Raw genomic sequence first — 20,992 nt, 5'->3', positions numbered from 1 at the left:
AGAGATATCCAAAACAAGGCAATAAAAAAAAAATGAGACTCAGCTTTTAGTAGGATTGCTTTGTTCTTGGATATCTTAGTCATCTCAAGACCGATTTTCATCAAATGAACTTTAAATTCCTCTTAGAATTATGTGCTCTTTAACATTTCATAAAGTGGTTTCTAAGTATCTCGCAAAAAGTTAAAAGCTGAATCCTAACCTCGGCCAATACTACACTATCCCTTTAATGACTCTGAGATTTTAATTGAACAAAAGTTTCAGAGTTCTGAAGTTTGCTCTTTGTCCATGTGCTTTCCTGTTCTACATGAAAACTATAATTATGTTAATTGTGATGTCACAGTACAGTACTACCATGATCTCAAGAAAATAGAAAGGAATTTTTGATATGATCACTTAGTTTGATCAAGTGTTGGTGTTGCATTGCATTGGAGCTTCTTCATGTACAAGTATTGGAAAGTTGCTGAAGTGAAATCAAAGTGCATTGGATTGCATCACTAAACAGTCATTCTCTTTGGGTGTCTGTATGATTGACTTTGTGGGTTTATGTTGGGGGGGGGTGGAAAAACAATTTTTTTTTTTTTTTTTTTTTTTTCTCATTGCTCCAAAACACTTGTGCAACTTTTTATTTGCCCCGGGCAGTCGGGCAAGTGCTTATGTGTAGCACCTTACATTGAAATGCATGTGACACACAAAGTACCAACTTAGGCCCCTTTGGAATCCCCTTACTAGGCCTTATATTGCTGTGTGAATGCTGGCGGCACTGAAATATATGGTTGAATAATGTTTACGGCATTCAGTTGTATGTCAAATGCAGAAGTGACAGTGAACCAAGGAGGTATCTTTGAGTGAACTCAGCAACTACATGTATCTTTGCGTCTCCACCTGTTCTAGCCTGGTCGTGGAAATTTGCTGGGAGGTGTATAAATGCAGGCAGGGAGCACCGTAAGCGTAAACGTCAAATCGCTGGCATCTTCACAGTCTACCAGCAGACATTTGTGGGCAAATTGTCTCTGTTTCCTCGAGAAAAAGGTGTATATTTACACTTTACAGTATTACTGCACCAGCCACAAGTGGAAGAGAGAAGGAAAATTGACAGTCAACTTCTGAACACACCAGTAGGACTGTTTAGTGTAACATGTACTGTTTATCTATGAGGGAAGAGTGCAGGTGACCCTTTTGATAGAGATTTCTGTTGTTTGCTTGTTTGTTTGTGTTTGGTACTAAGAATCCCTCTTCAGGATTCTGTGTTCTCTATGTAGATTTAGATAAGAGCTGGTAGCAAATTGTTGTGATCATCAATGTTATCATGTGTATCACAACTCATCAAAAAAAAAAATCAAGTAAAAAAAAAAAAAACACCAAAAGACAGGGCAGCAGAAAATATGTCAAATAAGGTTATTTCCTACGTCAGCTGATATCAGCAGGCAAAGACATTGGCAATGTTTGTAGGCTCTGGAAGGTGTAAACACATTTAGTAGGAACAATCTCCGCTAGGCAAATTAGTCTGGCAAGCCAAGGTCCTTATGTCTGATGCTTATAGTATGCTTTTTACAAACAGAAACGTTTGTGTGCATGGAATTTTCACAAATTTTGTGAGGAGCCAAGATTCGTGTGAGTAAAATCAAGCAAAATGTATTTTTTGTCCGTATGACACAATGCATTGAAATGCCAGTACAATACTCTACACCATGCAAATATTTCAAAGTTGATTTGTACTAGTGTTACTGCTATCATACAAAAACAGTTAGACCTACAAGTTGTGTAGATGTAGGGCATGACCAGTGATTGCAGCAATGTGAATTAATGTTTATCATCTAAAACATTTTCACATTTGTATGTTTCTCTCTCCTTTTGTTATTACAATTTGTTTTTCCCAATGCAGTACAAACATGTTTATAAGAAACAAGTGTAAAAGTCTGTCCATCTCTGCCTGCTGGAATAATAGAAACTAAAGATTTCTAGATTTCTATGTATAGATCTGTTCACTGCGTGAAGGTTGATAACAAAGGATAGTTGATAGCACAGTGTTCTCTATAAACTGGAGTGAACTGATGAAAGGTATTCAGTAATTTTACATCGTAACTGGTGGATTATATTCCTTTTTTATAATTTCTAGTTGAATTTCCCCCAGCATGCCGAAGTTCACAGTTATGTGTGATATGAGGCCAGCCTTCCCAGTGCCTGCCGAATGGACTAACCTCTGGAATGTGGTGCTCAGTAGTAGGGGTATGGTCTTTTATTCAGACCCCAGTATTACCATTTCAAAACGTTTCACAAGACTAGTGTTGATTCGCCTTGGCAGTGCATTGTGACAAATATACAGTGTAGAAACCTTGCGTGGGGATGTGACTTCCAGTAGTTATTGTGGCATTGATCAGCACAAGAGCATCTGTGTCCTTAATAAAGCATCTGCGTAAAGCCGGGCTGGAAACGTGATCTGATCATCACATGCACCACATACAGTGTGTAGATGTACACATTTATTTGACCTACAGACAGGTACCATAACAGTGTACTGTTGATTTGCATTTGCACATACACATCCTGTGATGTAGAATCATGTCTGTGAAGAACATATCAAGGAATTGATTTTTTTTTTTTTTTTTTTTCTGACAGGAAAGCTTTCCTGTCCTCTAAAACCTCAGCATACTGCACTTCCTGAAAGAGTTCCTTCTTCCAGTGTGGAAGTATAGCATAGCATGCTTCTGTGTTCAGCGTTATCCATCAGATTTCTTTTGTTGGTTTTCCAACTGGGTGAAAAGCAGTACTCAAACTTGTGGAAGTCTGTGGAATGTGATTAGGAAGTGATAGGTTCATTACCTATACGTCAACATTCTCTTGCTGTTTCGTACAGAAAACTACAACAACACAGAATAATTCTGACATGCTGCAGGTGTATATATTCTTGTACAGTATCATCCAATGCCTATTTTAATCATTTGTAAGTTTATCCTGTAATTCCGTCATCATTTCCAGCACATTTGTAATTGATACCTATTTGGATATTTGGTGGCCCGACAGAACTTTGTAGTGGCCCCGGACCACTAGGCCACCACTGATGTCGAGCCATGCTGTAGTATCGTTAACAATGAATGTGGGATGAAAAACAAAAACAAAAACACAAAACACACTGTTTTCATCAGCAGTTTTTATCAAGGTCTCCTTTAATAATTCTTGGTATGACCTTAAGTAGCATTGCAAACAATACTCACAAAGTTCTAGATGCAAATTAATGGCAAGGATTCATTATCAACATGATGTACAGTAGAAGATGCAGTAAAATGCTTCATCACCATTATTTTCTTCAACATTTTAATTTTGTACCCCATATTCTTTGAACATTTTTTTGTTTTGTTTCGTTTTTTAATATGTCGTGAAAAGGAGTGTTAAAATGTGTTAAAAAGTGTTAAAAAGTTTCAGAGTTTTGAAGTTTGCTCTTTTTCCATGTGCTTTCCTGTTCTACAGGAGAACTATGATTATGTTAATTGTGATGTCACAATACTACCATGATCTCAAGAAAATAGAAAGGAATTTTTTGATATGAAATACGACATTCGTAAAGCACTTGCCTCTTCAGAAGGTATGGAGAAGAATATGCTTGGATTATTGCTGTGGCAGGTCGAAAAGAATGTTTATGTTTTATCAAAATTTCTCCAATTTGTGGTGTCCATTTCACCATTTTTTTATTCTTAAACTATTTTGTGTCATCACAAATACAGTTATGTTGCAGATTTCACATCTATCTAGAGAGGGCAGTAGGCTTACATGGATTTTTTAGCCAAAATTTCAATAATTCATGACTTTTAAACAGAATGCTTGGTCTTCTTCATACCTTCCGTGAGGTTCTCGGCAACTTCCTCATTCAAAGTAATATTGTCATGTTTGGAGAAGCATTTCCCTTCAGATGTCTTAAAGGACAAGTTCACCTTCATAGACATGTGGGTTGAGTGAATGCAGCAATATTAGTGGAGCACATAAGTGAGAGTTTGAGCAAAATCGGACAATCCGTTAAGAAGTTATGAATTTTTGAAGTTTCTGCTCAGTCACGGCTGGATGAAAAGACTACTATAGCTTGTGATGTCACATGAGTACAACGATATAAAGAAATAATAAAGAAAATTCAACATATTTCCATTTTTCTCGCATAACAAAAGAACACTCGACTTCTCTCTTTCAGAAGGCAGGGGGAATAATATTACCCTTAACATACGTCAGTAGCAAGTCGAAGAACTGTGCACTTTATTAAAAAAGTAAAGTTTTGTGAAATTCTCTTTTTATTTTCCTTATATAGTTGTACGCATGTGACATCATACACTGTAGTAGTCTTCTCTTCCTGCAGTGACTGTGCGCAGATACTTTAAATATTCGTAAGTTTTGAACGGATTGTCCAATTTTCCTCAAACTTTCACTGATGTGTTCTACTAATATTGCTGCATTCTCTCGATCCTTATGTATATGAAGGTGGGCTTGTCCTTTAAGTTTGACATAGTCTTGTCATGTGTTTGATTGCAGTCACATGAAAGAGCACATTCATGTTTTGCGTGCCTGATGCACAATTGCATGGTTGCAATAACATTTACAGTGAAAACAGCAAATTTGAGATAAGAATTGTACTGCAAACTAAAACTTTTTGGTTGAATTTTCACAAATTCATAACATTTGTATACGTAAGAAATCAAACAATGGACTAACAACACATGGCACTTATGGATTATTTTAAAATGCCCATGTGTGTGTGCAGTGTGTGTGTGTGTGTGTGTGTGTGTGTGTATTTTATATACATGTATGTATATTTTGTATACAATTTACATCCGTATCTGTATCTTATATATATATATATATATATATATATTTTATACGTATACATATCCGATCTCTAATATAACAGCACAACAATATGACAAAACAAATAATTTAACCTCACGGCTCGCGGAGACGGGGAACAAAACACACACACAAAAAAAAAAAAAACCTAAACTAAATTACTGAAAGAAATTTACTGGGGCATCCCCCCCGAAAAAAAACAAACAAACAAACAAACAACAACAACAACAAGACACAAACAAACAAACAAACAAAAATACATGTAATACAATAAAAAAAAATTAATGTATGTGCTTGGGCAGAACCAGTGCATGTGTAACTAAAATACTCTTCTGCTATTAAAGAGGAAACTATTTGGCGGTTTGTGTTTGTTATTTCTGTTTTTTAATTCTCTTCCCTGTCATCAAGACAGGAATTACATATTCTGACATATTGTGTATGATAGTTTTCAGTATTGACCACAATATTGAACTCGGCCTGATGTTCCAGACTGACACAGATCCATCGGTTGTTAAATTCACTTACCTGACACTGAATTTCCGTGCATTACTATGTACACAGAAAACTCAGTGATCCCAGGGAGGGAATGATTCCAGGGAGGTGTGACGCATGACCTCCATATTGACAGGTTTAAAGATTGTTTCGTTATATCAAGGATACTGATGAGTTTGATGTACCACGTGCTTGATACACAGCTTTTTAATTTTTAAAACCTATTGCTTCGTTGGGTGTGTTATGTGAACATTATGCAGGGCTGGCACCGCATTGTGGAAAGTGGGTGCCCAGTTTGTATTTTTGGTGTCACTTCCAGGTTTCATCAGCTGACAAGCCAAAAAGGGGGGGGGGGGCTGATCAGCACAATTTCTGGTGCCACTTCCGGGTCCTTTTCGGCTGCCACGTAATTCCCACCTGACAAGCACAAAACAAACAAAACAAAACAAACAACAAACAAAAAACCAACAGGTTTCTAACAAGGAAAAACAGAAGACAACAAACGTCTGCAGGCAGCAGTTTTCTCGTTTTCTGGTATGACTTTTGCTTGGCAGCAAAAACAACAACAACAACAACAACCTTACCACATATATGTCTGATGACACTTCCGGAGTAAAAATCTTAAAAGAATAAAATAAAAAAATAAAATAAAATAAAATTGAAAATAAAAATATGTATACTTATGTAGGACCTATAATGCAAAGTAAAAAAATGAAAAATAAAAATATGTATTCTTATATAGGACCTATAATGCAAAATATACAAAAAAAAAATAGACAATAAAAAGTGGTGGGGGCGACCCCCCGGTTGCGCCTGATATGTAGGTCTACAAAGTTTATTTCTATATCTTCAAATTTCGTCGATCTTCATCACGCGGCTACTGTTATCAACCTCTCGTTTTCGGGTTGTGATTGTCTTGAAAAAGACTAGCGTATTGCCGACGTGGTACGTTGTTGTTGCGCTAATCGTTGGCGTTAGTTGACTGGTGTAATGCATGCATGCTGAAGTAACGTGTTCTATCGGCCGAAAACGTCATCAGGGAGTAGCATGGGTAAGAAATCTCTGTTTCTCTTATTTTAAGTTTGAAATACATGTATTTATAAGGCACAAATATTGTAGGGAACATTACAATAGCCAGTATCTCTATATGCCATCTGAAGTTTCCCCTGCTAACTTGTCCAACTAGCTGAGAATGACCAAGCCCTGTCCTGCTGCCACTCTGATCGGCGTAACAATAGTCCCACTGGGACAAATATGTGTAAGTTCAGAAGGAGGTGGATCGGTCTTCTTCTTTATTTTAATCTTCAAGGGCTGAAGGGATTGCGTAGTAGGATAGTTATTAGAGCGTGGAGAATCTATCCTTCTACTCACCATTCGTTGTTTTTATACACACAATATCTCCTGCGCTGCCGAGCTGCACCTGGAGTCGATGTTGTGCAGGAAATGGTCCTCCAATTGCCAATTGAAAGTTCAGTTATTGCACTTTTCCCGTTTGGTTAATACACAAGAACATAACGCGACACAAAATATTCCCTGAAGTAGCACAATGATGAAATGGCACGCTGTTGTAAGCTCCATGAGACGGCGAATTTAGAGATGGAAAGAAATAGATAGATTGAGAGAGAGAGAGAGAATTTCGCGAGTCCAATGTTTGATGATGCAGTTTGGTGAGTTTGCAACTTGATGTTTTCGTGCTTTCACATCGAAAGGTGGTCAAGAAGTGTTGTGTGCGTGAAAAGTTGAATTTTGTGAATGGAGAGTTGTAACATGCGTGCGAAACTTTTTCGAGACGTGGAGCGAAGAAAGGAGATTGGTTGGAAAGGATATCCATCTCGCGTTGTCATGGTGACCGTAGGAGTGACCAGAGGTGTAGTTACGTTCACGAGGAATGTTCGGACAGATGATATATGAGTGCTCGCGATACAGAGGGCCAGAGCAGTCATAAAAATGTGCTTGTATTACGTCGTAGAGTGACCACTAGCGGATATGGTCAGCGAGTGGACGAAAACAATTCTTAGTAGAGTGAGAAAATGAAAGCATGACTCATTGTGCTGCTACAAGTAGCTTCCCCCTAGATTGCTGCGAAATGAGATGCAAGAGCAATCGATGAGTGTAAAATGTAGTATGTTCTCAGTTGAGCGAGAGTGACAAAATAATATGTTAAATGACATAGAAAACAACAAGCTGAATCCTTAAGAAACAAAAATGTCTCTTCAACCGTTGTCACAGTAGTCGACATATTTCGTGGGGAATCACATGTGACGACCGGAGCGTGTTTTCTTGATTTCCGTGGTCGTTTGTTTGGAGAGTGAGGTGGGATGGAAGGGGGCGTGGCAGGTTGTGTCGTGAGTTGAGTGTTTGTTACAGGTGATCGTGTGGTGCGAGGCAATGGCTCGGGGATGATGTCCGTTTCTATGAATGCTGGTTTCAAGCGGTCGATGCTGACGGTGTCGTGTTTGCCGTGGTAGTCGATCACGAAAAACTTGTCAGCACGCCGAATGACCAGAAAGGGACCTCTGTATGGGTGCTGTAGTGGTTTTCTCACGGTGTCATCGCAAACGAAAACGTGTGAAGATGTGTTGAGGTCACTGTGTATGAATGTCGGTTTGTGTTGAGTGTGTGTTGATGGAGGGTGCATGTCCTGCATGAACTTACGTAGACGTTGGACGTAGTCGGAAGGGTCGATGTCCGTCGTGGTCTGGTCATGCTCGGTGATGCACTGGCCTGGGAGTCGTAGTGTTGTCCCATAGACGAGCTCTGCAGCTGAGCAGCCTATGTCTGTCTTCACTGAGGTCCGAATGCCGAGGAAGACGAGTGGTAATGTCTCAGTCCATTTGGCGCCGTGTGCCATGAGAGAGGCTTTTAGTTGACGATGTAGGCGTTCGACGAGGCCGTTCGATGTCGGGTGGTATGCTGTTGCGAATGCGAGTGGATCCGAGTTGCGTAATGAGAGCGTTGAAGAGGTTGGATTCAAATTGACGACCTCTTTCTGTTGTGATGGTCGATGGTGCGCCACATCGTGCGACCCAGTGCATGATGAAGACTCAAGCAACTGTTTTGGCTGTGATGTCGCTCTTGGGGAAGGCTTCTGGCCATCATGTGAATCGATCGACACATGTGAGGAGGTATGTGTGACCGTTTGATGGAGGGAGTGGGCCGACGATGTCGATGTAAACGTGGTCGAATCCCGCATCGGGAGATGAGAAGGTGCCGGGGGGTGCTTTGTTATGTCGGTGAATTTTGCTGCGTTGGCACTGTAGACATGTTTTGGCCCATGATCGACGTCACGATTGATGCCGTTCCAAACAAATCTGTCAGTGACCAATTTCTGCGTTGCTCTTACCCCTGGATGAGAGAGTTGATGAAGGGAGTGAAAGATCGCCTTGTGATAAGGAACTGGGATACAATGGACGAGGAAATCCAGTTGACAAATCACATAATATCGTGCGATCCGATGAGGGGATTGGCACTGGTGTGAGTTTGAGTGAGCTGTCAGTTGTTAGTCGTTTGAGTTCCTCGTCATGCTCTTGGGCGAGGGCAATGACGTCAAAGTCGATTGGGGTAGTGCTTACATTGTTGATGAAAGCTCGAGAGAGTGCGTCAGCAGCTGTGTTGCGTTTGCCTGAGATGTGACGGATGTCAGTGGTGAACTGGGAAATGAAGTCGAGTTGATGAATTTCCTGTGGCGAGTATCTGTCGGGACAACCGTGGAGAGAGTGAGTGAGAGGCTTGTGGTCAGTGTACACAATTCAATGAATTGTCGTCCCTTGAGCATGTGATGAAAGTGTTTGATGCACAGGTAGACGGCGAGCAGCTCTCGTCCAAACGCGCTGTAGTCATTTAGAGAAAAACGTGAGAGGTTGCCATGTACCGTCGATGCATTGCAGGGGGGCGTTTCATCAACGAGTTCGTCGGAGGTTTTCACCGACAAGTTTGCTATCAGCCAATCAGACGCAAGGATTTCAGTAGCTTTTAACAGTTGTCAGTGGAAATCACCGACAAAAAGTTTCATGAAACGGTCCCCTGGAGTACACCGCCGACGCCGACGTCCGACGCATCTGTGAGGAGACAGAGAGGTGCATCCATCTTCGGTTGAACAAGCATGGTGGCTTGTGATAGCGCTGCTTTGACTGCATTGAATGAGGAGAGTTCGTCGTCGTTGAGTGAGATGGGCTGATTTTTCCTCTTAGCATTTTTCAACTTGTCGGTGAGTGGTTGCATGAAATCAGCACATCGAGGGAGAAATCTCCGGTAGAAGTTGACGGGACCCAGGAATTCTCGCAGCTTGCGAAGTGAAGTGGGAGCTGGTAGGTCTTGAATTGCCTGGATCTTGTCTGGCAGAGGAGAGATGCCGTGGTGATCGACAACGTGACCGAGGAAGTGGAGGGATGGCACGCCGAGTTGGCATTTGGCTGGGTTGATGACGATGCCATACTCAGCAAAGCGTGAAAACACAATGTTGAGGTGTTTTTCGTGTTCCTCGTGTGAGCGGCTTGCGACAAGGACGTCGTCCACGTAGGGGAATGGAAGCCCACACATTACTTCATCCATGTAGCGTTGAAAGGTCTGCGCCGCGTTGCGTAGTCCAAAAGGCATGCAAGCATATTCAAACAGACCGAAGGGCGTGGTGATGGCGGTTTTGTGAACATCAGCCGGATGAACGGGAATTTGATGGTACACCTTAACGAGGTCGAGTTTGGAAAATACTTTCATGCCATCGAGATTTGCTGCAGTCTTGGAGGTGGGGAATGGGATATCAATCGGGAACTGTTTGTCGGTTGAGGGCGCGGAAATCGCCACATGGTCGCCAGTCGCCGTCGGTCTTTTTTGGCACCATGTGGAGGGCGAAGACCAATTGCTTTTCGATTGCGTGACAATGCCGAGCTCGAGCATGTGGCTAAATTCCGCTTTAGCTGCTTCGAGGCGGTCGGATGCGAGACGGCATGGTCGAGTGGAGACGGGGGGACCTCAAGTCTCGATGTGGTGGGTGACTGAGTGTTTGACGTTCGCTGGTGTGTATACTGGCTGTGTGATTGATGGATGTTGCTGAATTAGAGCATCGAAGCGAGTACTGGTGGAGCGTAGCATTTTGAGACTGAGGGACATTGCCGACGGTTCGGTGACGACGCCGCTAACCGACAGTTTAGTCATTCCATCTGTCAGTTTGTGGCGCTTGACGTTGACTAGCAGACCGAAATGCCGTAGGAAGTCAGCTCCTAATGTGGGTGTGGGCACGTCTGCGAGTACGAAAATCCATCGACACACGTCGCAGTCCTAGGTTTAGCGTTAGGGAGCGTTCACCGTATGTCGTGATTTGTGACTGGTTTGCGGCCTGTAGCTTGAGTTTGTGTGATGTCACTCGTCTCTCAGCCGGGGAATGGGGAAGAACACTGACTTCCGCGCCGGTGTCGACGAGGGACAGCGTGCCGGTGTTCTTGTCTGAAATGTAGAAGAGGCGACTGTGTGAGTGTGAGCCAGCGTTGTTTGTCGCCATTAGGCGCTGGCTTGCTCGTTTCCCTGGCTCGTGGCAGCGGACGGTTGATGAGCAGAAGACGGTTGTCGTCGACACGGTGGTTGACAACTGCGAGCGTGCTCTCCATATGTTTGATGGTACCAGCACTCACCATTGTCGTCGGAAGCAGGCGTCTGAGCAGGCACGGCAGGGCTGCTACTACTCGAGGTATGCTGTCGGTTTCTGCGTGTGGCCGACCAACCTCGACTACGGCTCCGCTCACGGTTACAAAGCTGCATTGTTAGAGTGTCCAATTGCATTGTTAAACAGTGTATTTGATCCTGGAGGAGTTGATTGGACATGAGCGTTGTTTGGGGTGGGGCTGCCACGGCATTGACAAAACTCGGCACTGTGACGGCTAGGATGCGGTCGGCGAGCTCCGCTACCTGTGTGACCGTCAGCGAATCGCTCGACGATGCCAAAATTTGTTGCACGTTTGTCGGCATGCGCTGGACAAACAGCTGCCGAAGAATGCTGTCTTCGAGCACGCGATCACCAAGCAGCTGCCTCATTCGACGGAGCAGTTGGGTTGGTTTCCTATCCCCCAGTTCTTCCTCCGTCAAGAGCTGCTGTAGTCTACGTTGCTCCGACTCGGATGTCCGAGCGACGAGCGCTGTCTTTAGTGTGGTGTACGGCTGTGCGGCAGGCTTTGTGATGAGGAGATCGCGCACCTCCTGGGCGATGTCGGGGAAGAGGGAAGAAACCACATAGGCATATTTTGAGTCTTCCTTGGTAATGCAGCGAGTTGTGAATTGGGCCTCAACCTGCGTGAACCACACCAACGGGTCTTGTGGCCAGTAGGGCGGCAGCTTTATGTTTGCTACGGCGGCATTATCGACAGCGATGTCAGTGGATGGTTTCGAATTCGCATCATCAATCGGGGGCTGAACGGGCTCAACAGGCGCTTGCGAAGGGTCGGTCATAGTGGCGGGGAGATGAATTAAATCATGTCGGGGTCACCAGTGAAGGGATTGCGTAGTAGGATAGTTAATAGAGCGTGGAGAATTTATCCTTCTACTCACCATTCGTTGTTTTTATACACACAATATCTCCCGCGCTGCCGAGCTGCACCTGGAGTCGATGTTGCAGGAAATGGTCCTCCGATTGAAAGTTCAGTTATTGCACTTTTCCTGTTTGGTAAATACACAAGAACATAACGCGACACAAAATATTCCCTGAAGTAGCACAATGATGAAATGGCACAATGTTGTATGCTCCACGAGACGGCGAAATTAGAGATGGAAAGAAATAGATAGATTGAGAGAGAGAGAGAATTTGTCTATTTTGTGAGTCATACCATACATAATGGGCGTCTAGACCCCCCCCCCCCTCTAGAAATGTAGAATAGATTCTAGACCAGAGTCTCAGAGAATAGAGATGGAATCAATCAGAAGTTCCATTTGTTCCTCATTGTTCTTATTGATAATCAGTTGCCCCATCTAAAAGTATAACATGTCGTTAAGACTAAATGACTAAGAGTCTGAACTTCAGAATCACACTCACAGTTACTGCTTTATAATATTTATAACAATTCATGTTAATTAATGTTAGGGTAAGAGTATCAGTCCAGTATTCGGTCACATACCGGAGTTCAGTCACTTGTCACTAATCACCAGCCAGTAAGTTCTACAGTCACAACACACGCAAATCACATCAACTCACATACTTGCACACTCATTCACAACAGGAAAGTCCCTAATAGTCCCCTCCAAAAATCTCAAATTTTACCGTCAAAAATCGAGAAATACGCCATTCTCTTGCAGGATTTTTTGCTTATCGTAAGCTTGGAGTGTGATGGTATCTTCAAAAACACAAAAGAAAAACAAAATTTCTGTACATGCCGATGCAGTGACTCAATGTACAAGGGTTGAATTCAAGTGCCGATTCCCCAGTATTTGGTCACCAACAGGCGCCGCAACGTCACCGATGCAATTTTGCGCCAACAAGGTAGTGCGCGGCGCATTTTTCAGCTGCCTTGATCATGCATTGACTTTGAACGCGCATATCGCGTTCAGACCGAATTCTGGTCGCGGTGACCGTATTCTGGGGGATTTTCAAGGTGATATATTTTCTGATTTTGTGCAATTCTGTGAGATATTTAACAAAATGAAAATTAAGATTAAAGAAATTTGATGTACATGCGTGTATTTCACATACATTGCTGTAGATATGATGTATGTATGTATTATTTTAGTTTTAGAAATATTGCAGAAAAGCTTAAATTACCGAGTACTGGGGGTTTTAGTTACCCTAATGTTACTGTATAAGCTGTTAATAAGTGTTATTTTCGCAAATTTCGCGAATCACAGTTGTACCGCAGATTTATCAGCACGCGAAAATGTCACCATGCGCCAAGGTAAAAGTGCACCTATGATGAAGGAGCCTCTGGGTCAATTCCCAAAAACAGCATCTCGCAAAATGTCAATAACCTCTTCATTCACGAAAATCTAGATCTTCATCGTATACATGTACAGTCAGTAGTATAGTACAGTTCGACCTCGATTATCCAGCCTCCTTTTATCCGGACGCGTTCAAGCAGTGAAGGACTTTTTTTTTTCATCCAAAAAATGAGAAAAAAATGACTTTCATGGATCTATTTCACTAATTTCATAAGATGTGCATGATAGGTTTCTCAATATCTAATGAGGTAAAACAGGTATGATTTTCACATAAAGATATACACTGTACTCTACTTTTGTGAAGAAGGGACTACAATTTTGCGCAGGCTAGCATAGATTACACCACCGTTGCGGGGTACACTACCTGCCTAGCTGCCAGTGCACTGGGACGGCAGCTGGACGGCAGCTACAGGTGTACGATACATTAACATCGTGTCTCCCATACCCGGCCAATTCGCTTATCCGGATGAGCGCCGGTCAGGACATGGCCAGATAATCGAGGTCGAACTGTACATAAGTTGTGAAGTAATTGTAGCTGAGCCCCCCCCCCCCCCCCCTTCCCCCAAGGCTACAGACAAATATGCACTTCTTTTAGCTGAGCACTATATAAATTTAAATATTTAGATTTACAGTAGTCTAGTGTGATTCAAAAAAAAAATGAACAAAGACAAAAATAAGAAGATGGGCAGATGGTGTACAAAAATTCTCGCAGTAGGAAAATAAAAGAGCATGAAAGCTAGAGTGAGTTAACTCAGTCAATAGTGCATCTGCCTTAAGATCCAAAGGATCCCGGTTCGATTCCTGAGTCCCACAGAGTTATGTTGTGTGTAATCATACCGTCCCCTCTAGTAAGAGAGGTATAGAACACTTTGTCACTTGGATAGGACATAAAGTGGAGGTCCCATTTGTGAGAGAGTCACAACTCGTGCACGTAAAAGATCCCGCTTCATTTATTCATTGCAAAGATCAGGGTGTTTGACCCGGTGAAGTGGTCCCGCCGTACATTCAACTGGACCCCATGGAAGACCAACTACTGTATATGCCGAATGTTTTGTGAGGTTTTTATTTTCGCGAATTTTGTGAGTCGGGTGCTAGTCGCGAAATTAAAGACACATGAAAATATTGACTCTGATCCCGATGTGGGTGTGACGTACGCATGTACATTTCTCCATTCAGTACAGGACTCCACGATCGCGAATCTAACCACTCGCGAAATCGTCGGGAATTCCCATTTCGCGAAAATTTAGACTCGCGAAATACATGGCGTATACAGTATTGCAGCTGAATATGAACTATCCAGCCATCTTCTTAGATCATACTAGATGGAAATGAAACAATCACTTCTAAAGTAGTTCTACAGATATGATTTTTCTCAGTTGTCTGCTTCCAAAATAAGCTCGGACAAAGAGCATCGAGTTATGACGTACTGTTGTCTGTATACACCATACATTTTGCAAGTATGATATTTGCCACTTGTAAGACAATATCATGTACACGTCTGAATTCATGATCAAGAACCACATTGATTGAATGGAAAAAAGTATAAAGTTTCAAGAGAAAAGTCATTGATTTCCCACTGTGGAGACAGTGTACAACACATTTGTGTTACAAGATGCAGTATTTCCCTGAGTTGTTAATTTCATGAATATCAGTTGACTAACTGTGCAAGAATAATAAGCTTGCAAAATATACCAGGTATACAGTATTTCAGCATGTTTCTAGGCAACCATCAATATGTATAATGTTCAGTGTTGTCCCACTCTGCAGAAATGAAATCAATTATACGATGACAAATAATTCCTTGAGCACTACAACTTGGTGGCAGCACAAAAAAAAAGGAAAATGTGTGAAATCTGAAATCCCACATACATTTTTTGTATGAGGCTTCGAAAAATGTATACATTATATGTATATAAAAGAATGACTCTAAAATTCCCTACCATTACATTTGTTTACCACTTTTTTTTTCTCTCTCTCTCTCTCTCTCTCTCTCTCTCCCCACAGCTGTTTCCAGCAGTGTATCAGGTCTTCTGTCAGCCATTTTGGCTGTGGTGCTGTTTGCTGGCATGCAGACATACCGCAGCCAGCTTGCCGGATCAGAATGGCTCACAATTCTGGGCGGTTTCCTAGGATCAAATCTCTTCATTCTCATTTTGACAGTATCCTTTGCAGTCATACCCACCATCATTGATGACAAGGAAAGGACAGTACATGTAATTTTGTCATTGTTTGTTTGACACTGTGGATTACTTAATTGTTGCAGCATAGTTGGCAATCATGTTATTCATGTTGTTGATTGACTGCATTTAGCTTTCTTTGTCCAGAGCAAAGGAACATCTTCCCTGATAAAAAAGTATCAACATTGCACACTGACAATATTTATTTTGCTTATAAGTTCCCTTTGGATTTCATTTACAAAAGCAGTGTACAACAGTGACAGCTAACAGCCTTTTCATATTAGCAGCTGAGCAACAACCATGAATATTAAGTGTTGTAGCCATAGTAAATACATTACAAATAATGCAATATCAGTCATGACAATTCTCTCTTTTTTTTTCTTAATTCTGGGTAGTTCATAAGAGCACAGGGTATTAGGCAGATTGCATGTGCTGACCAAAAGCAAAACATAACAGATGCAAAATGCGTATCTCATTCAAACTTTCCTTCACAAAGAATTTTATTGCAGTGCATAAGCAACATTGAGACAGTTATGTTCGGAAAGGGGTTCCAAGCCAAGCTCATTCCAGAAGGTGAGATTACTACTCAGTGGCTTTAGCGTCTCTGTGTACCCAACATTTTTTTTTTGTACACTTGTAAATACTGTGTTTATACTGTACTTCAATAGCAAGCACACACATTGTCACTGTTTCCTTTTTCCTTATTGTCTCAACAACATGCCTTGAAAGGCATACAGTACCTGGTGCTATGTACATTTATGTCTGAGTGTCCGTCTCATTTTGTAATTGTATTTTACAATTTGGTTAGAAAGAGCACATCATTTGGAGTCATGGTTGTCCTTTTTAACTTCGAACTGTATTTCTGTTTTAAAGAAAGATTGGGCAAATGCAGGACATGCATGGATTAAACTTGGATGTATAATACATGTATCCTGGCTAGAAAACATAATGTGATGGAATATGGTCGTCTAAGTCAGCCATCGTCCATGAATAAGACCCCGTTTACAGTGCGGGGCCGGGCTCGGCCGCGGCTCGGCCGCGGCCGAGTCCGGCCTCAATTGCGCGGCCGAGCCTCGCAGTTTTGTCCGTTTACACTGCTGGGCTCGGCCGTGCTTTTGATTCAAACCTTTCAATATTTTGTCGTAGTGGTGCTCTGCTTGCAAACAAACGCAATTTGGTATTGTCTAGTTTTCAGACCCTTTGCCATATGAATTCCGTGGCGACGAAGTCGCCGTTCGGGCAAAGGCCTTTGCCGAAGGAAAAAATCCTTTGCAGGACAAAACCACCTTAAACTATACTAGTTTTCGATGTCGAGGGGGTTAATATCCTGAATAGCGAAAGATACAGGCAGAGGGTTAGGAAGCCAGACTAAAATTGGCCGCGCAATTGGCCGCGCATTTGGCCCAGTTTGCGTTTACACCAAGAAGAGGCAGGGCTCGGCCGCGGCTCGGCCACGGCCGAGACCACCTCCAGAGCGAGGCCAAATGCGAGGCCAATTTTGGCCTCGCATTTGGCCTTTTGCGCGTTTACACTGAAGCGGGGCTGGGCTCGGCCGCGGCTCAGCCGCGGCCGAGCCTCGCACTGTAAACGGGGTCTAATTTACAGTGACAAAGGTGTTTTTTAGAGTGCACTTTGTTGTACATGCAGTGATATGTTTTTAATGCTCAGTATCAAAAACCATTACAAGTACTGTTGATGACGCTGGATTTTACATCTGGGGCCCGTTGCATAAAACTCCAACCGGAATTTTTTTCGGTTGAAATCACAAAATTCCGGTTGGAAGCTCCCAACCAGAGTTTTTATGCAATGGATTTTACATTCTTAGGTTAGCAACCTTAAAAAAATCAGGTTGGGCAAATCCCAACCTGAATTTTTTAAGGTTGCTAAAAAAGTTTTATGCAACGGGACCCTGATTATTTGATAAATCTTTGCAGTGCTTTTCTTTTATGCTCCCATTATAAGTAGAGATAGGTGTACAAACCATCTTATATGTAAGCATAGAAATATAGTTTTTTTTTTATCCAAATGTTACTTTTGCTTCTTCATTTTCAGTGGCTATAGCCCTGGTTCTAGCTATGTTTGCATCTGGTCTTGTACACAGAGTCTGTGTCACAACATGGTAAGTTATTAGTATAATAGTATGTAACATTAATGTTTGCATGAGTATCGGTAGACTTTATTATAGCAACATAACATGTTTTCACCTGGCCAAGGATTTTAGGTCTACAAGATGTTGTGGGTCAGTGGTTCTGAAAAAACAATTTTGCAAGTTTTATACAATAAGAGATAGCTCTGTTACTTTTCAGATGTAGCTACAGTATTGGGCTGGGAGAAAATAATTGCTTTTGAGAAAACGGTGAGCTTTGAGGGCATACTTTTCAGAAGACTTTGAAAGCATGACTCGACCATGCATTTCAAGTAATGGAGAACACATTCAGTTTCCTGTAGGTCTGTGTTGTCTTGCCAGAGTTGATATCACATTGTAGGATTTATGAATACTGATGATAAAAGACTATAATGAGTGCTATTTTTGCTTCATGTGTAGTCAATAAGGAACTGTCTTCTAGTGGCAGATGTTCTGAACCAGTGCGCACTTAAAACGAGTCAAAGCTTGTTTCAGTGGCCATATCATTGATGGCCAGTGATGCACTTACTTATCAGGGTGGTGTGATTTTTTTTTAACCCGTTGAAGACAGGCTGATTTTGCTACAACACGCATTTCCCGTAGACACTTGCCCGAGTATACTCGGGACTCATCCTCAACAGGTTAAGAATACAAGAAATTAACAGCAGCTCTTTTCACACAGTGATATAAAAGTGAGGCCGTCTTTATTGTTTGTAGTTGAGTGGCCTCGTCATATCACACCAGACAGAGCAAGATCTCTTCAGTAAAGTTGCTTCATTGATACTGGAAGGTTTCATGCAGTGGTGCATCATTACAAATGAAAAATTCATTTCTTTTGACCTTTTTATTGGTTGTCCAATTGAATACAATGGTGCAAAGAGGCTGTTATTTGTCCATGTAAGAAAGGAAAACACAAGGACATGGTGTGTACAGAAAGGCATAGGAAGTGTGTACCGGTAGTTCATGTTTTTTTTATGTTTTTTCATGTAAGACAATCACTGCATAATTGCATACCCAATAATCCACCATCTTTCCTTTTCCTCTTGTGGTATACAGCTTCATCTTTTCACTGGTTGCCTTATACTACATCAACAAAATCTCCCAGGCTAAGTATGCACCGCCTCCTTCAGCGACTGTGGTCAGCAAAAAGAAGAAGTAGATGATGAACTTACAAGCCAAGTCAAGATAATGAGAGACACAACCAATCACGTCATCCATTTTAAGATGTAGTCCCAAGACCTTGCTGCAGAGAATGCAGACACACAGAATGTGTGTTTGTGTATGTGCCCTTTGATGAAAATACAATGTATAAAACAAACAGCAAATTTGGTGGAGTTCGTTATAAAAGTTGCTCATGGGAAAGGTCATTTTACTAATACTCTTCATCATTCGAAATGAAACCCCTGGTCACTCTAGTTGACATGACGATTCATGTTTATAATTTGCATTTTGTTTTTGTTTTTGGTTTTTGTGTTTTTTTTTCAAAGAGAGATTGAAATCTATGCCAAGATCTTTTTCCTGTTTTGTATTAGATTGCTTTTGCTGTTGTCACTCACTGGACTGTCTTCAGTTTGAGTTTTCTTTGCCTTCTGTTAAACTTCTCAAAAAGGTATCTTATCCAAATACCTCTTACCTGCCAGGAGCAGTCCGACATTTTACAAGATATATAAGTAGATATGTAAGCCCCAGTTCAAGAGAATCCTTGATATGTAAACACACCCAGTTTTTTATGGTCTCCCTGCCAAAGTGATGCTGAAACATACCAATACCATATGTCATAGTGGCTGCTGTCAAGTCTTCCTGAAGGAAGTATGGAGTTATTGTAATGATGCCTGATCATTTAATTGTACTTACATTGTCCTTGAGTCAAGCTTGTCACAGTGTATTTTATCATCATCATCCGTCTGAAACGCTGCTATACTGTTAGACAATGAATCCATGTTGGGGATTGGCCAACTGTGACACCGTACTGAATGATGCACAAATATATCAGTGAATGGCACAGTGACTTCTTTTTGTCATATCAGCTTATATTTGTTTGTACAGTTGGATGGTTCATTGGCTGGTTTGGTTTTTAAAACAAATAAGATTGGAATATGTCAGTGTTGACCATCTGCATTTCCATGCCATTCAGAATTTATGTGGACTAAAAACTTTCTTTTTTTAATATATGTATGATTATTTCGTAGTGAGTCATGTTGATATTTTAAAGTTTTCTGATCTTTTATCCAAGTGCCATTAGATCTGAGAAATTTAGTCCAGCTAGTGGAAATCTTTGACCTTAGCCCAACCAGATGGCATGCGAACGTTTTACAGGGCTGTGTATAGTTACTTTAACCTATGTGATAGCCTGTTAGAAAGATAGAACTTAAAAATTCAGATACATTCTGGTACTTCTTTGATGCAAACAAAAGCCTTTACAATACACTAGGATTTTAGATGTAGATGATGGTTGGTACTTTAATAGCATTCCATAGTTGTTTTTTTTTTTCTCTCAGTCTGAGGTAAAAAAGTATTACATGTACTTTGTTTCTTTCCTCTTAAAAAACAAATGACTTCAAATAAGGAAAGAAATAAAACATGTCACATTCTGTTGTCTCAAAAGAGCCTGATAGCCATGGAGCAATGTTTTAAAGTGTAATCTCATTCATGGATGATGGTGTTCAATGTGCTGTGTGTGGCTGTAGCAAAGATGTGGTAGAAATGGGTTTGGCAGAAATGACATGTACACGTGCAATGTACAACTGTATCATCTTGTCACTGAAAAGGCACCTCTGAAATCTGCATATGTGATGTGCAAGAAAGATTAGAGGAGGGGGGGGGGGGGATCACACAATTATGTCAATCAGAGAAAGCGACAGGAACTTCGATCTTCTGAAGGGTAATGCTCAGCGATGAGTCAGTTACAACGTCAGAAATCAAGAGGTTTTTTCAAAAATCCGAAATCAAGAGGTTTTTTCAAAAATCTGCAACCATTACACAATAAAAAGTGGTCGGTTTGTGGGCGTTTCGTAATCCCACACCAGTACAGCCTCGGCTTGAGCAGCGTCGCTTACTCGGACATACAATACATGTACATTGTAGTTTACTCAAGACTCGGCTTACCAAACCCATTGCACTATCCGTCCCTGAATCTCGGAAATAGCCTTGTACGACGCAGGAATTGGGTCAAAATACGCCAATGATGGACGATTTTTAAAGGATATTTTTTAGAATTCAAGTGCAAATCTAAGTAATCTCATCTCGATCACTCAATTTCTCTCTAATAGGTTTACCAAATACTAGTAATGTGTTCGACCCGAAGAATGAAATAAACTATCTCTGGAGGCATGGTAAGAACTCGCAGGAACAGTTGGTCATACCAGACGACAAAAAAGTAGTTTGCAGTTACGGTATACATTGTCTGACCTACTAAATGTCTAAATCACAAATTGCTGATGAAAACCACGTCATATAAGAAGTC

At 41.5% G+C, this 20,992-nt stretch overlaps 2 protein-coding genes across 3 annotated transcripts in view; one reads left to right on the top strand and one right to left on the bottom strand.

Moving 5' to 3' along the window:
• The window catches only part of LOC140231283 (dolichyl-diphosphooligosaccharide--protein glycosyltransferase subunit KCP2-like), a 175,773-nt gene extending 155,622 nt beyond the window's left edge, over positions 1-20,151 (top strand). The window contains exons 2-6 of one of the 2 annotated variants that reach the window (XM_072311429.1): positions 6,352-6,367; positions 15,232-15,386; positions 15,914-15,977; positions 17,457-17,523; positions 18,586-20,151. In XM_072311429.1, coding sequence (XP_072167530.1) covers positions 6,364-6,367; positions 15,232-15,386; positions 15,914-15,977; positions 17,457-17,523; positions 18,586-18,688 — 393 coding nt within the window. In that variant the 5' untranslated portion in view covers positions 6,352-6,363 and the 3' untranslated portion in view covers positions 18,689-20,151. Of the gene's footprint in view, positions 1-6,287; positions 6,368-15,231; positions 15,387-15,913; positions 15,978-17,456; positions 17,524-18,585 lie in introns of those variants that run through there. The other variant, XM_072311428.1, reaches the window with a different exon arrangement.
• LOC140230529 (uncharacterized) lies at positions 10,810-11,751 on the bottom strand. The gene has a single exon (XM_072310673.1). It carries the CDS (start codon positions 11,749-11,751, stop codon positions 10,810-10,812), a length of 942 nt encoding a protein of 313 aa, XP_072166774.1.
• Positions 20,152-20,992: the final 841 nt, after the last annotated feature.

This window comes from Diadema setosum, chromosome 7, assembly GCF_964275005.1.
Source record: "Diadema setosum chromosome 7, eeDiaSeto1, whole genome shotgun sequence".
Lineage (NCBI taxonomy): Eukaryota > Metazoa > Echinodermata > Echinoidea > Diadematoida > Diadematidae > Diadema > Diadema setosum.
Note: the sequence above shows the minus strand (reverse complement) of the source record. Positions and strands in the feature narration are given on the sequence as shown.